Raw genomic sequence first — 13,103 nt, 5'->3', positions numbered from 1 at the left:
ATGGTCACATGTAGTTGTGTTTTGAAAGCTACTCAAAATCTAGCAGTGCCATTTTAAAGTCAGCACCCACCCTCCTGGAATCAGAGAAATTAAGGAATAGAAAGGCCCTGGAGGGTAAGGGCTCACTTCATTTTAAAAGAAAAAGAAATCCCTCTAGAAAGGTTAAGTAAAGTGTCTGTAGCTGTAGGAAAATTTCATGGCAGAACCAGACCAGAAAACATCCCTTTTGGCTCTTTATCCGATGCTTTTTATTGCCGTCTGCTTCTCTGTATTACCAGACAGGAAACAAAAATTAGTGAAGCCAGACTCTGTGTCCTGTCTGTGCTATCGTCCCTTGATCCCTGGGCTTGCCAGAGGGAACATTTTGCATGCTGCATGAGGACAACACCCTGCCTTCCTAGCCCCTTCCAGGCATGTGACCACTGCTGAGGGAGCAGCCACCCCAGTCTCTGCCTAGTCCGAGGGTAGCCTCGGAGGGCATCCGATTGCCCCTCATTCCTCAGCTACCAGTGATGGCTGGAGGCTCTAGTAAATCCTGAAGACCCCTGCTTGTTTGGTGAACCCAAATAAGGCAAGGTGTGAGTGGTACCCAGCTTTCCGACGGAGCCCCTCCCCATCACAAATTTCAGTGATCTCTGCGTCTCAGCCTGAGAACAAAGCCCCAAGCACCCTGTATAGTTTCTCTGAAGTGGTTCGATTACAGACCATATGCAGGCAGTGGCTCAATGTGTAGACACAGAACTGATGAATGGAACCATGGACCAGGCAGTGACACACGTGCTGAGAGGAGCAGTCTTTCCCCAACAACAGAAACTGCAGGGATGTTTGTCACCAGGTAGTAACTGTGGAGTCGAGGACACCGTCGCATCAGGCTGGGTTGTTTAGAGACAGGAAATCTGAGTTGGTTTGCTGGGAGCACCTCTCAGTGGGCAGCTGCCCTTCAGGAGATGGCACGCAGAAGAAAATTTTAACCACAGCTCACATGTGCCACCAAGAGGTCAATAGTGTGTGTGTGTGTGTGTGTGTGTGGTGTGTCCCAGCTCAAAATGTTCATTATATGATTCAGCACAAAACCTGGTCCCTGTAAATCAAATCCACCTTCCAGGTTCCGCTTACAGATTTTGTTTCTAAAGGTGACTGGGTGCCAATCTTAAAAAATCCAGAAGATTTCCCATGAGGATCCTGCGTGGTTCACATTTATCTTTCAAAAATAAAAGGAAATCCTGGAAACACTGCACCCACACCCCAGCTTCACACGGGTGCTGGAAATTCGAAGTGACAACCCACTTTGGAAGGCTGTGATTACTGAGGTCCCTCTGCAGCCCATCCGTGTAGATAATTGAGTTGTCCCCTGGATTATCAGAGAAGGCTATTCAGAGTGGACATTTATTTGTATCAAAAGATGGCCCAAAACACCAACCTGCTTATCTTTAAGCAAACCACCTATCGGATAAATGGTTGCTGATTCTTCCTGTGCACCAAACATGCCACCAGGTCCTGCTGATATATTGGGGCACAAAACAGTGTTTCTAAGGCTGGCGAGGTGGCTCAGTGGTTAAGAGCACTGGCTGTTCTTCCAAAGGATCCCGGTTCAATTCCAAGCACCCACATAAAATTGCTGTCTGTAACTCTGGTTCCAGGAGGCCTGGCACCCTCCTCTGTTCTCTGAGGGCACCAGAGACAATGCACATATATGCCCGCAGGCAAAATAGTCATACACACAAAATAGTAAATACATCTTTAAGTGAAAAAGAGAAACTAAAACAGCCTTCTGTCTTCATCAAGACAGTGTGCACATCCCATCCTTGAGTATTAATCACTACCCCCTCCTTTCTCTCTTACAAGGCTAGACACCCAACAGCTGAGAACTTTTTTTAAAAAAAAAAAAAATATTTCTTCTCTTCTTGGTTCCAAACTCACCTGCCCAGCTCTAGAAGTTGGAGGTCACTATTCCATACTTGGCCCACTGCAGATAGATACCTTAGCATAGCAACAGTTGCCTGACTCCTGAATAGAGAGAGCAGTGTTGGAGCCAAGACTCCATCCTATAGCCAAGGAAGGAGAGTAGGAAGGCTACTGCTTTCTTGTCCACATTTTGGTCTAAGGAACATTGTTCTCGGTTAACCAAGCCGGGCGGTGGTTGAGCCATTCAGACCCACCACTAATATCCAGGATCAGCTCTCTGAGTGAGTTCTCCAGCATGCACTCTCCAGAAACACTAGCGCATGGCCAATACAGACACAGTCGGGCATCTGGCTGAGAGATGCAGCCTGGGAGGGCTCGTCTTTCTCTTTTGCTCTCCTGCCTTCCATACTTTTCAAAGAATCTTCTTTCTCTCTCAACTCTGGCGCTCTGCTGAGTGGATGGAGATGGATTTCTGCTCGTCAAGAGTCGCAATCCATAATGAAGGGAGAACCAAAGACGAGCCCCTTTTGTCCGGGAATCCGCATCATCAAAGACCCAAATTGGCAGCTGATTGTTTTTATTTATTTCTGTAGGTTTTACATGACACCTGGAGACCATTTAAAATGTTACTTGGCGGCGGTGAGCTCTGTGTGTTTAAAAATAACACTCGCCCAGTGCCAAATCACTTTAGAGTCGGGTACAAATATTGAGACAAAAACCCCAGCTGTTATTGCTTTGGCTGCTAATTTGAGGTGTCAGATGAGAGCCCGGCTGCTATACGTCAGTGACTAAGGCCCCTTGTGAGATCATTATGTTTTCTAACAGTTGAGAGTAATGGTCTAATCAGTGCGGCATCAGTTGTTTTCATTATATGCCCACACAATGGTTATGAGCTGTAATTTAAACGGTCCGCGGGGAGATCAGGGAACTCGGTCTTACGCGGCACCCAGGATAACTGAGAGCAGGTAGTGGAGGTGTGGCGGCCGCCCGTCATCCTTCGCCCATCTCCTCTGACCTCAGAGATTATTTCCTGATCCAGTAGGAGGAAGACAGGCTTAGGTTAACCGGCTCTTGGTTCTGTGGTGTATTCATAAGATTCCACACAACACCAAGGGCCGTGGTGACTTTTGGTAACGTTTCCACCTATTGACCAAGCTTTTCCTTAAAAGGCGTCGAGACAAAACTGTCTCCCCTCCCATGTAGCCTCAATGGCTCCCCACATTGGCGTAGCTGAACTCTTCCTCTTCATAGTACAGGAACAGGGTTGTTGCCTTTGAGCAGCCTGGGCAGTGAGCCTGGTCCGTGACTTATCAGACACAGTGAAAAGAGTCCAGCACCAATCACATGACCCACCCTCACCTTGGGAAGGCATGGAGTTGGACAGTGGCATCTGTCTGCAGGCGGTTTGGGGAGTGGCGGTCTTAGGTAATGTTGACAGTGCGAGTACTGATGAGACACCTGGCTGTGAATATCGTCTCCACAGCTCGAGAGTGTGTGATCTGGGCGCAGTCCACTCATCTTGCTTGTATGAGCCAAAGAAGAGAACCAGCAATGAGCATAAGGTCTGAATTTCAGAACGTTAGGAGAAGTAAATGAGACAGTGTGTGCACAGTGCCCAGGCCGCGGGCAGAGCGTCAACATTGTTACTGCCATCACGACTGTCTGTCATTATGGTTATCTTCATTGGGAAGTCCAGGCAGCCCTACCTCAAAACACTACTCCTTACAGAAAGGAGGGAGTTCATGAGAGAACAAAGATCATTCAGTTGAGATTTTCTCAAAGGATGTGCCACTCCCTCCTTCCTGATTTCTAGAGTTTACCTGAGCATCTAGGCAAACCAGAGCAGTTCAGAGCTGTGGAGGAAGGCAAGTCACACCTCCCTTTAAGAGAAACAGTGGAAAAGGCTTCATCCACTGGGGGATGCTGAGAGTGGCCCACAGTCCAGCTTCATCCACCGGCAATGCTGAGGGTGGCCTGCCATCCCGGAGAAGCTGATTTAGGGTCGAGTTCACTGGGTCCAGGGAGCATTAGCGTGTGCTCTCCTAGGAACCAAGTTTGCAGAGACGAGCTGCAGACACGCGCACTGATAAGAGCTGAGAGAGCAAACACTCACTTCAAGATTCCATCCACAGGCTCTTGAAGAGTGTAAGGACTCGGGCACCAGTGACAGGTTCTGACTCCTGGGGCGTGGTGACTACTGGACAAGAAGAAAAGCAGGCAGTTTTGCTATGGCGTATGAGCCAAAGAAGAGAACCAGCAATTTAGGGACAGCCCTAAAGACTTGAGCTTCATTCCTCCTGCCCTCCCTGGGTCAAGCTAGAAGGAGAGAAAACTGTGGTGTCCCAGCCCCACCCCTTAGAGTTCACAGGCTGCCAGAACCCCACTGTGCTTCCCACAGGCTCTACCCCAGTGTTGACACTCAGCTGCTCTTCAGAAAATGGTTCTGCATTCGCTTCTATGAATCCAACGAAAGCACTGTTGGAGGGAGTTAGAGCTTTCAGGCATGGAGCATTGGTCCTGTCCAGACTCACTTTAAATAAAAGATATCCCATTGCCATTGACTGGTGATGATTCATCACGGGGACCATTAAGGAAGGAGCCACCTCTCTTATCTGGGCTTAGGGAGAAGGAAGTCTTCTTGAAGGCAGGGAGTGAATGGGCCAGTCTACCAAGTGAGTCCTTCAGACCCAAGGAGCCTGGGTGTCTGGAAAGGGTACGTAGCAGAGGGGTTCTCAGAACCCAGGAATGTTGGCCCAGTGGGAGGCTGTGATTGCACTCACTGCGGACGCCTGCTTTTGCAATTATGTGATACATGTGCGCAGATAATATTGGTGCATTAGAGCCAATTACATGGTGTTATGGACACACAACATGTAGATTACACCCAGAGCCAAGAAAGCTCCGAGTGATAAAGCGACAGCCTAATCGGAGGAGACAGAGGGAAATGTCAGCCTTATTAAGGTTGCCAGGCTGGAGTGGATGTAGCTGGTCAGAACTTCTTAGATCAAAGATGGCTATCTTGAATGATGCAAGAGAGACCTACACATTAGCACCCAGCAGAGTCCAGTAGAGAGCTTTGGGGTGAGGTGGTACAGAGAACACTCCAGAGCTCTCCAGTGGTGATCACAGTCCCCTCTTCCCAATGGGGAAGACACCATGCCTATCGTAAAAAGAGGTCTTAGGTCCTGGAGCAGCAAGTAGGCATCCCTGTACGCTGTCAGGCAGGGGGATTCTGTTCTGTAGCTCCCTCCTTGTTCAATGGGTTTTCATATGCGAGTGTGGCTGCACACACCTATAATCCCAGCTACTTGGGAGACTGAGGTGGAAGCAATGTAAAATCAAGGGCAGCCAGATCAACTCTGTCTCCAAATTTAAAATAATGACAAAGGGCTGGGGAAGTAGTTCAGTAGTATGTTGTCTTGCATGCCTGCAACCCCGTGTTTGAGCCCTGATAGCTGGCTAAAAAAAATAAATAAATAAAAAATAAAAAGAAGTGAGCTTGCATGGGTTTGTTAAAATGTACAACACAGGGCTCACCCTGAGGTTTCTACTCAAGAGGCCTGAGTGGACCGAGAAGCATGGTTAATATTCTTGGGTGATGTTGCATGCCTGGAGCTATCCTCTGGGAATCATTGCCCAGAGCCATTCCCTGGCTAGCCCAGTATGGCCATCTCTTGTCCCCACACAGCATTACAAGGGTCATTTTGCAGGGTGGGAGCGTGTTGTGCTGGCTAGGAGCTTAGCTGTCTGCTTTTGGAACTGCTAATTACCGCTGTTGGGTTCCTAAAAACATTTGTGGCTTTGTTTCTTTCTTTCTAAGTTCTAAATGCCTTTGACCTAATCCCCTCGTAGCTCTGATTTACCAGCGCGCATTCTCTGGCAGACAGGATCAGAATGGCAGAGCCCGATAGTAAATATTTTAGGTTTCATGGGCCACATGGTTTGTATCGTAACTCCTCAACCATTATCACACAAAAGCACTCACAGACAGCACAGAAATAAACGAGTGAAACTTTATTGACAAAAGCAAGCTGATGGCATGGGATTTGGCCTGTTTCCAGAATCTGGGGCTGACTGTCATGCACGGTACTCCCTCAGGAATCTGTCATTGTGGGGGAGCCCCTGTCCTACCACAGTACCCCAGCATCTGACTTATAAACTGCAAGCTGCCCGTGTTCTGTGTGTGTAGCATGGTAGAGAGAGTAAACTTTCTGATCCTTTGTGGCTGGAAAAGGTAATTAATTAATTATATTTACTGATTTATATGTGTATGAATGTTTTGACTCTATGTATCCCCAGTACCTGCAGTAGCCAGAGAGGGTGTCAGGTCTTCTAGAACCGGAATACAGAGGGTTATGAACCTCATGTTGCTGCTGGGAATCGAACCTCCCGTCCTCTGGAAAAGCAGCCAGTGCTCTTAACCACTGAGCAGTGTCTCCAGCCTCTGGAGTGAAAAATTGAGCAGACCCTTCCTAGTACTCACAGTCACGGGACCCACAGGCAAATGTGACATCGTCACCTTTTATTAGATAGTTATGCTCCTGGTATGAAAGAATCTCAGGGCCACTGGACTGGTATTCAGGTCAGCTTACCTCAGTATTGAAGACAGTATTTGTAATGTGGCAAGGATTTAAGAAGAGAGATTCAAGAAGTGGGTGGGCTGTCATCTCAACACTGTAAGGAAGAAGGAAGATGTCCCCAGTAGGGTTCAGATTGAAGTGTCCTTTCAGAATCAAGTGTCCTTTGGGGTGGTTGGAAATGGTGGAGGCCAGATAGTCCTGAAGCTAACAGAATCTTGTCTGAAAAGATATGAGTGCTGACTGCTCTCCCAGAGGATCTGGGTTCAATTCCCAGTAAACACATGGTGGCTCACAACCCTCTCTAACTGCAGTTCCAGGGACCCCAACACCTTCTTCTTGTCTCCACAGGCACCGGGCATACAAGTGACTCAGAGGCTACAAAGAAGCAAAAAACCCCCATACACATAAAATTTAAATTAAAAAAGAAATTAACAAAATAAATGTGATCCCAGATTTGAGCTTGAAACTTAAAGGAAAATGCTGAATTAATGGTATTTCCTTTAGGGGCAAAATCTAGTCTTACCTGGATAATTTGGGAGAAGCACCTTTTCTCCACATAGCTTCAGAAGAGCAAGGCGAGGGGGCCGAAGGTAGACCCGGAACCCCATGGCTTCTCCAGGGGTTGGAGGTAAATCCATGAGGTTGACAAGGTCGCTGCTGCAGCACAGGCAGCCTAACCACTGTAGGGACGTGGGGACAGTGGCACTGGCAGAGGGAGCCTTTTGTTTTCTGCTGCTAAGGCTTATAAAACACGAGGTGACAGGAGGCTTATGCAGATTTCCTAGCTTTGGGTCCAGAGTAGATGTGACAAGATGGGAGCTGTATTGCGGCGGCCACCTTGCCTAAAAGCAAAGGGCAGCGGGTGAGTCAGGGAAATGAGATGGGAAGGAAGAAGAGCCAGTTCAGAATTCACCAGCAGCCAGCGTGCTGCCCCTGTAGGACCCTCGGCCTCTCCTGGCCTCTGACTGCTCATCTCTAGAATTAGGGTGATAATCCTGACCTCAGAGTGCTAGCTTTATCAGGTGCGACTCTGTGAAGCCACATAAGAAAGGGCTAGCCACAAACGACGGTGACAACAGTGACGGTCATTGAAAGTCGGTTCAGAACTTGGTCCATTCTAGGTGCTTTATATACCTTGTTTCAAGGAATAGGTAGTTGGTCAGTTGCTCTTAAAGATCCCTGCATCCTCATCCCAGGAGTCTGTGGGTGTCACACTAAGTGGTCAAAGAGGCCTTTAAAAATGGGACCGAATTAATGATCTTGTGAACAGATACATTCTGTCATTACAAGGTTCCTTAAAAGGGATAGTAGGCAGTCATCGTGAGATCCTTAGAGGTTGGAGTGCCTCAAGGAAGGGGCCATGGATCAAGGAATGTAGACAACCCCTTCAAGCTACAGTAGGGAGGAAACAAAGCTCCACCCCTAAAGACTCCTGAGAAGTACATTCCCGTGGACCCATTTTCGATTTAGGACCTCCAAACGTTTGGAGAAAAAAAATCATGCCACCAAAGTCATGGTCATCGGAGCAACAGGAGCCTATACAAATCTCATTACTGAGGTCACACTTGCTTGGATTCAAGGCTTGACCCCACCCCTTACTTCCATGGGGTAATGAGAAGAATTGATGTGAGTGTTGGGCATCACTCTCAGGTTCTCACGATGGCTGGGTCAACACTTTACCAACGGAGTCACTTTTCCACCCCTTCATGAGAAAGATTGAATGGTAGGATACAGAGCCATAACCCAGAGCCCATCTCCGTATAAGGACCTCATGATTAATATCGGGGATGGATGCATCTCGCTTATTCACTCCCTGAACTCTGTGAGATCATTATGATTACCCCTGTGTTGCAAAGGAGAAAGGTAATGAGATTCAGTACCCACAGTGACGTGGGCTATAAACGGCAGAGCCAGACTCTAACGAGGGCTCTGCCTTTGCGGCCCTTGCTCACCAGGGCTGCCCCCTCTGCGCTGGAAACCTCATGCCAACTCTCTCATTGAATGCCAGATGCTTAGGCAGGACCTAAAAGCCAGACAGAGTGCAGTGTTCCCTCCCTGGGCCAAAGCTGCCAAGACGAGAAATCAAGCGAATCTGTGTTTCTTTGCAAAACCGCCACCGCAGCTTCCAGGGCAATCAGTGTCTGAGAGGTTAGCAACCTTCTGACATCCCCGGGCTAGGCAGCCCCAAGCAGCAAATCATGAGAGTGTGGATACTGTGTTTAGCCATTCGGGTTCTGGAATAATTGCTATTATCGTAAATGTTTTATAGCTCTCATTACGGCTCACATTTAAATATCAGTGTAGTAATACGTTAATAAGTCATTGCTGCTGGGCCACTGCTGGATACAGCTCCAGCTGAAGCCTGAGTGGTAGCTACCCTGTATCTGCAGCCAAGTGAGGGCTGGCTGTGAACTCGTGGGATCTGAACCAAGCGCTTGGTTGCTCCCTTCCTGGCTCCGTACGTTGTATATGGCCTTGCACGTAACGCTGTCCCCCAAGTGTGGGGCGGAATTCTGAGATGAGGGGAGAAGCGACAGCATTGCTTCTGTCCTGGACGTTTTCCTGATGCAGTGGAACTCAGCCTAATGGGCTGAACTCTTTCCTAGTATTGCCCAATAAAATACTCCAAAGGCTTCCCCGGGTGGACAGAGACAGGATACACACACGTGCACACACAAAAACAAATTAGTGAAGGGAGAGCTACACAAAGGAGCCAAAAAAGTTTCTGCTTCTGAACTTTTGAGGCACACAAACACATGTGGTTGTAGATGGGTGTGCTTGTCTCTACTGCATACCTGACACCGTGCCAGACCCACGGTGGGTATACAGTGGCTAGCCGAGGGTGCAGGAACAAGAACCAGGCTCTTTTCTTCTGTGTGCCCCCTACCTTCCTCCTGTTGGCCAAGCAAGTAGTGGAGACACTAGGGCATTGGAGGAGTAGATTTGAATGACAGGTGTGATCACTGGAACCCTGCTTGGGACTAAGGTCACAAGGGTTGAATAAGTAATCAGCATGGAGTGACAATGTTTGGGTGAGTGCTCTTTCCCTTTAGAAGGCTGGAGTGGGGGCTAGACCACTGCAGGACAAGCCAAGGCTAGATTCTCTCCAATGCCGCCAGGAAATTGATCGGCTCTGTTTACTGAGCGCTTACTCTATGCCCTGTGTCTGTAGCTTGCAGAGAAGACACTTTGAGAGAAAGGCAGGCCTCTGAGTTTGAAGCCAGCTTCATATACAGAGCAAGTTCCAGCAAAGCCAGGGCTATGCATTCTTTAGCCAGGCAGTGGTGGATGCCTTTAATTACAGCCCGAGGGTGAGGGGGCAGAGGCTGGCGAAGCTCTGAGTTTGAGGAAAGCCTGATCTATAGATCAAGTTCCAGAACTGCCAGGGCTACACAGAAAACCCCTGTCTCAAAAAAAAAAAGAAAAGAAAAGAAAAGAAAGAAGGAAGAAAGGAGGAAGGTGGGGACGGAGGGGGAGAGAGAGAGAATATATTTACCAAGAGCCCACAGCACCGTCTTCTTACCTAACAGTGGCTCCTCCTTGAGCTGCTACAGACCAGTGGTGGCCTAGAGGAGCGTGGGAGAAACGGGGTGAGAAGAGACAAGAGAGTGAGGATCTGGGAAATCTCTGGAAAGATCAGAGCAAAGAAAGCCCCAGGAACAAGTCGGCATCAGGAAGGAGCATACCAAAGGCTGGATCCAGTTCTTGCTTTTTGGAATGCAAAGCAAGTGTGCGGTCGGAACTGGAGACCCGGGCTTGTCCTTCCCAATCCAGGCCACCTCCCTAGTGTGTAGTCGCCTACCTGAACTGCAGAAGCCCCTGCAGAGATTTCCCTCACTGCCGGGTTCTCCTGGGCTTCATAATGGGCGTGTCTAATGGGTAAACCAAGGCAGGACTTCCTTAGACCCTGATTCCAATTCTCGAGCAGCTGTATTCCCTTAGCTCTGTTTGTCCAGCTCTCATCTTTCTCTGTGTTTTTCCCTGCTGAAGCGACTAGCTGGTGCTAACATTGCCCCATGGGAACTCCATCCATGGTCAAGGGGAGTACGGGAAAGAGAGTTGGTCCCTCTTGGGATAAGTTAAATTACTCTTGAAGGACCAGTAGATGCCTGGGAAATACAGATGAGCCTATCGAGATAGCATCATGTCTAGTGTGTACAGGAAACAAAACGAGAATGGGTTTGGTGCGAACCCACCCGCAGAGCTGAGCAGCAATGGCAAAGCTGGGAAGTTGCCTTCCTGGCTGCAGCTCAGCCTCTTCATCTGTAACAAGAGTGTAACATCTCCTTTGAGGATTTTGTACTCCCAGTCAAAAGGGGTACATCTTCCCCCTCCCTAAAAGAACAGTAGCTGACATGTACTGACTTAACCCAGTAAGAATTAAAGACGCCGGAGCTGAAGTAATGGCTCAGCCACTCTGTGTATATATTGCTCTTGATGACGACTCAAGTTCCTCTCACAGCAACCATGCCAGGCAGCTCCAGGGCTATCTGATGCTTCTGACCTATATGGGCACTAACACTCATGTGCACATGCCCACACACATATGCTTACACATATGCAAAATACAAGGAATCTGTCAAAACAAAAAGACTGAAAGATACTATAATGAGGAACTCATCGCATAGCAAGATGAAGTCAGGGATTTATTGCTCGTGGATGGTGGGGAAACAGACATGAATCAGGACTGTAGATCTCTCTCTCTCTCTCTCTCTCTCTCTCTCTCACACACACACACACACACACACACACACACACATACACACACACATTGTCTGGAGAGTTTTCTCTTGTCTCTAGACACTTGGAAGCTCTGGTTCTTAGTTGTTGACTTTTTGCTTTACAACCACACCCATTCCTCCCCAATGCTTATGAACATCTCAGTGCCCCTTGTTCATAACTTCCTTTTCCTCTCTCTCCTCAGCACCCTCAACAACAACAACATCAGCCGCATCCTAGTCACCAGCTTCAACCACATGCCGAAGATCCGGACTCTGTGAGTAAAGACTCTGCCTCCTCCCCGCCTGTCTCCTCCCTTAAGCTTCCCCAGGCGCTGCTGTCTCTGCCTGTAAAACCTATCGGACTGTGAATGGGCACATGGCTCCCATATCCAAGGTCATACAGCAAGGGGGGACTTTAGTGGGTACAGGCAGGGTCATGGTGCAGCCTGGATTCCTAGCTACCATTCTGTGCTGGGAAAACTCATTTCTTCTCACCCCGAACTGTGAGAAGCCTTCCTGCACCGTGTTTGCTGTGTTTGATAGAAAATGTGTTAGTTTTATGTTACCAAGTCTACTTATTTAAAAACAGAAAACTTATACAGTGACACACCACGCACGCACACACACACACACACACGTGTGTTCGCACACACACACATCTGCCATTGACTTTACTCATGCCGTATCTCATTGGAGGTTCTGTCATAATGTGATTTTCCCTTCTTGGAATGGAAAAGGAATCTTTCTTTGTCCTTCGTCTGTCCCACCAAGGTGCCACCTGCTCCATGCTCCTGCTCTCTGGACAACATTTGGGTATTAGAATGCACTAACTTAGTGCCTCATCTTTCAATGCCTTGGATAAGAGTAAGCCTTCAGGTTGGGTGCTCCAGAAGCATGCCCATGACTCGCATTATCTGGGGCACTCTGCATTCAGTCAGTAACCCATCTGTAAGTTTTCTGCAGTAGAACTGTTTGGCTTTTCCAAAGAAGCTCCTGCTTGATACTCTTACCTTGCAGAATGTCTGCATCACAATAGAAAATGAAAGCCATTCCCTGACAGCTGAGCCAAGTCCATTTAGGGCCAAAGCAAAGAACTGCAATGCCCTCCGACCTTAACTGGCTCTCTGACCACTTTTCCTTCTTCTGTAAATATGGCTGGTGGTGGAGTGTTTGGAACTAACCATGCAGTGCCCAGCATCCGTAATAGATAGCATTATATATTATCGCCACCATTACCTAGAAATCTGGATTGACCATTGCAAGCTCCTCTGTGCTCCTCGGACAACATAAAATCCTGTAAGCAGTTCTCCCCAGACCACAACTTAGAACCATCTGGAACTTTTCCAGAAACAGAAGTCCCAGGCCCAACCCCAGGCCTACGGGGTGGAGACCTCTTGGGGTCTTGCCCATACATCTGTTGACTGTAAGCTACGTGCTGTTCTAGTTTGAAAGCCACTGAACTCCTCACTGGTAAGAGTGAGCTTATCTCTAGGTGAGAATAAACAAAGACCAAGGTAGGGATGTACAGGAAAGCAAGGCAGAGCATTTTGGAGTGGGCAGATCCAAGTTTACATGCAGGTGCCACCACTCACTGAGGACACACCTTCATCTTTCTGTGCTTTGGTCAGGGTCTTAGTAATACATGCTCACATTGGAGTCACTGGGAGGGTGCCCTATGATATGTGATGTGGGACGTGCCTATTGTGGCGTGCACACAGTAGTGTTAATTATTACCAATAATTATCATCCCGGACCAGTCTCTTATCTCTGCTCCCAGATTCCTGTTGGATACCCTCAGATGACAGCACATCTTAGGAAAATAAGTCACTTTCCCTCCCTCTGAGAACGGAGTGCTACATTAATAGAATTTTAAGGAGACACCATTTCGATTTCGTCT

The 13,103-nt window shown here is 48.1% G+C and overlaps 1 protein-coding gene across 2 annotated transcripts in view; it reads left to right on the top strand.

Moving 5' to 3' along the window:
* The window catches only part of Slit3 (slit guidance ligand 3), a 593,809-nt gene that overhangs the window by 438,219 nt on the left and 142,487 nt on the right, over positions 1-13,103 (top strand). For both annotated transcript variants that reach the window (XM_075941332.1, XM_075941331.1), the window contains one exon: positions 11,410-11,481. In XM_075941332.1, the coding sequence (XP_075797447.1) occupies positions 11,410-11,481 (72 nt within the window). The remainder of the gene's footprint in view (positions 1-11,409; positions 11,482-13,103) is intronic.

The sequence above is a fragment of the Microtus pennsylvanicus genome, chromosome 11 (assembly GCF_037038515.1).
Source record: "Microtus pennsylvanicus isolate mMicPen1 chromosome 11, mMicPen1.hap1, whole genome shotgun sequence".
NCBI classification, from domain to species: Eukaryota; Metazoa; Chordata; class Mammalia; order Rodentia; family Cricetidae; genus Microtus; species Microtus pennsylvanicus.
The sequence above is the reverse complement of the archived record's forward strand: the minus strand, read 5'-3'. Positions and strand labels throughout refer to the sequence as shown.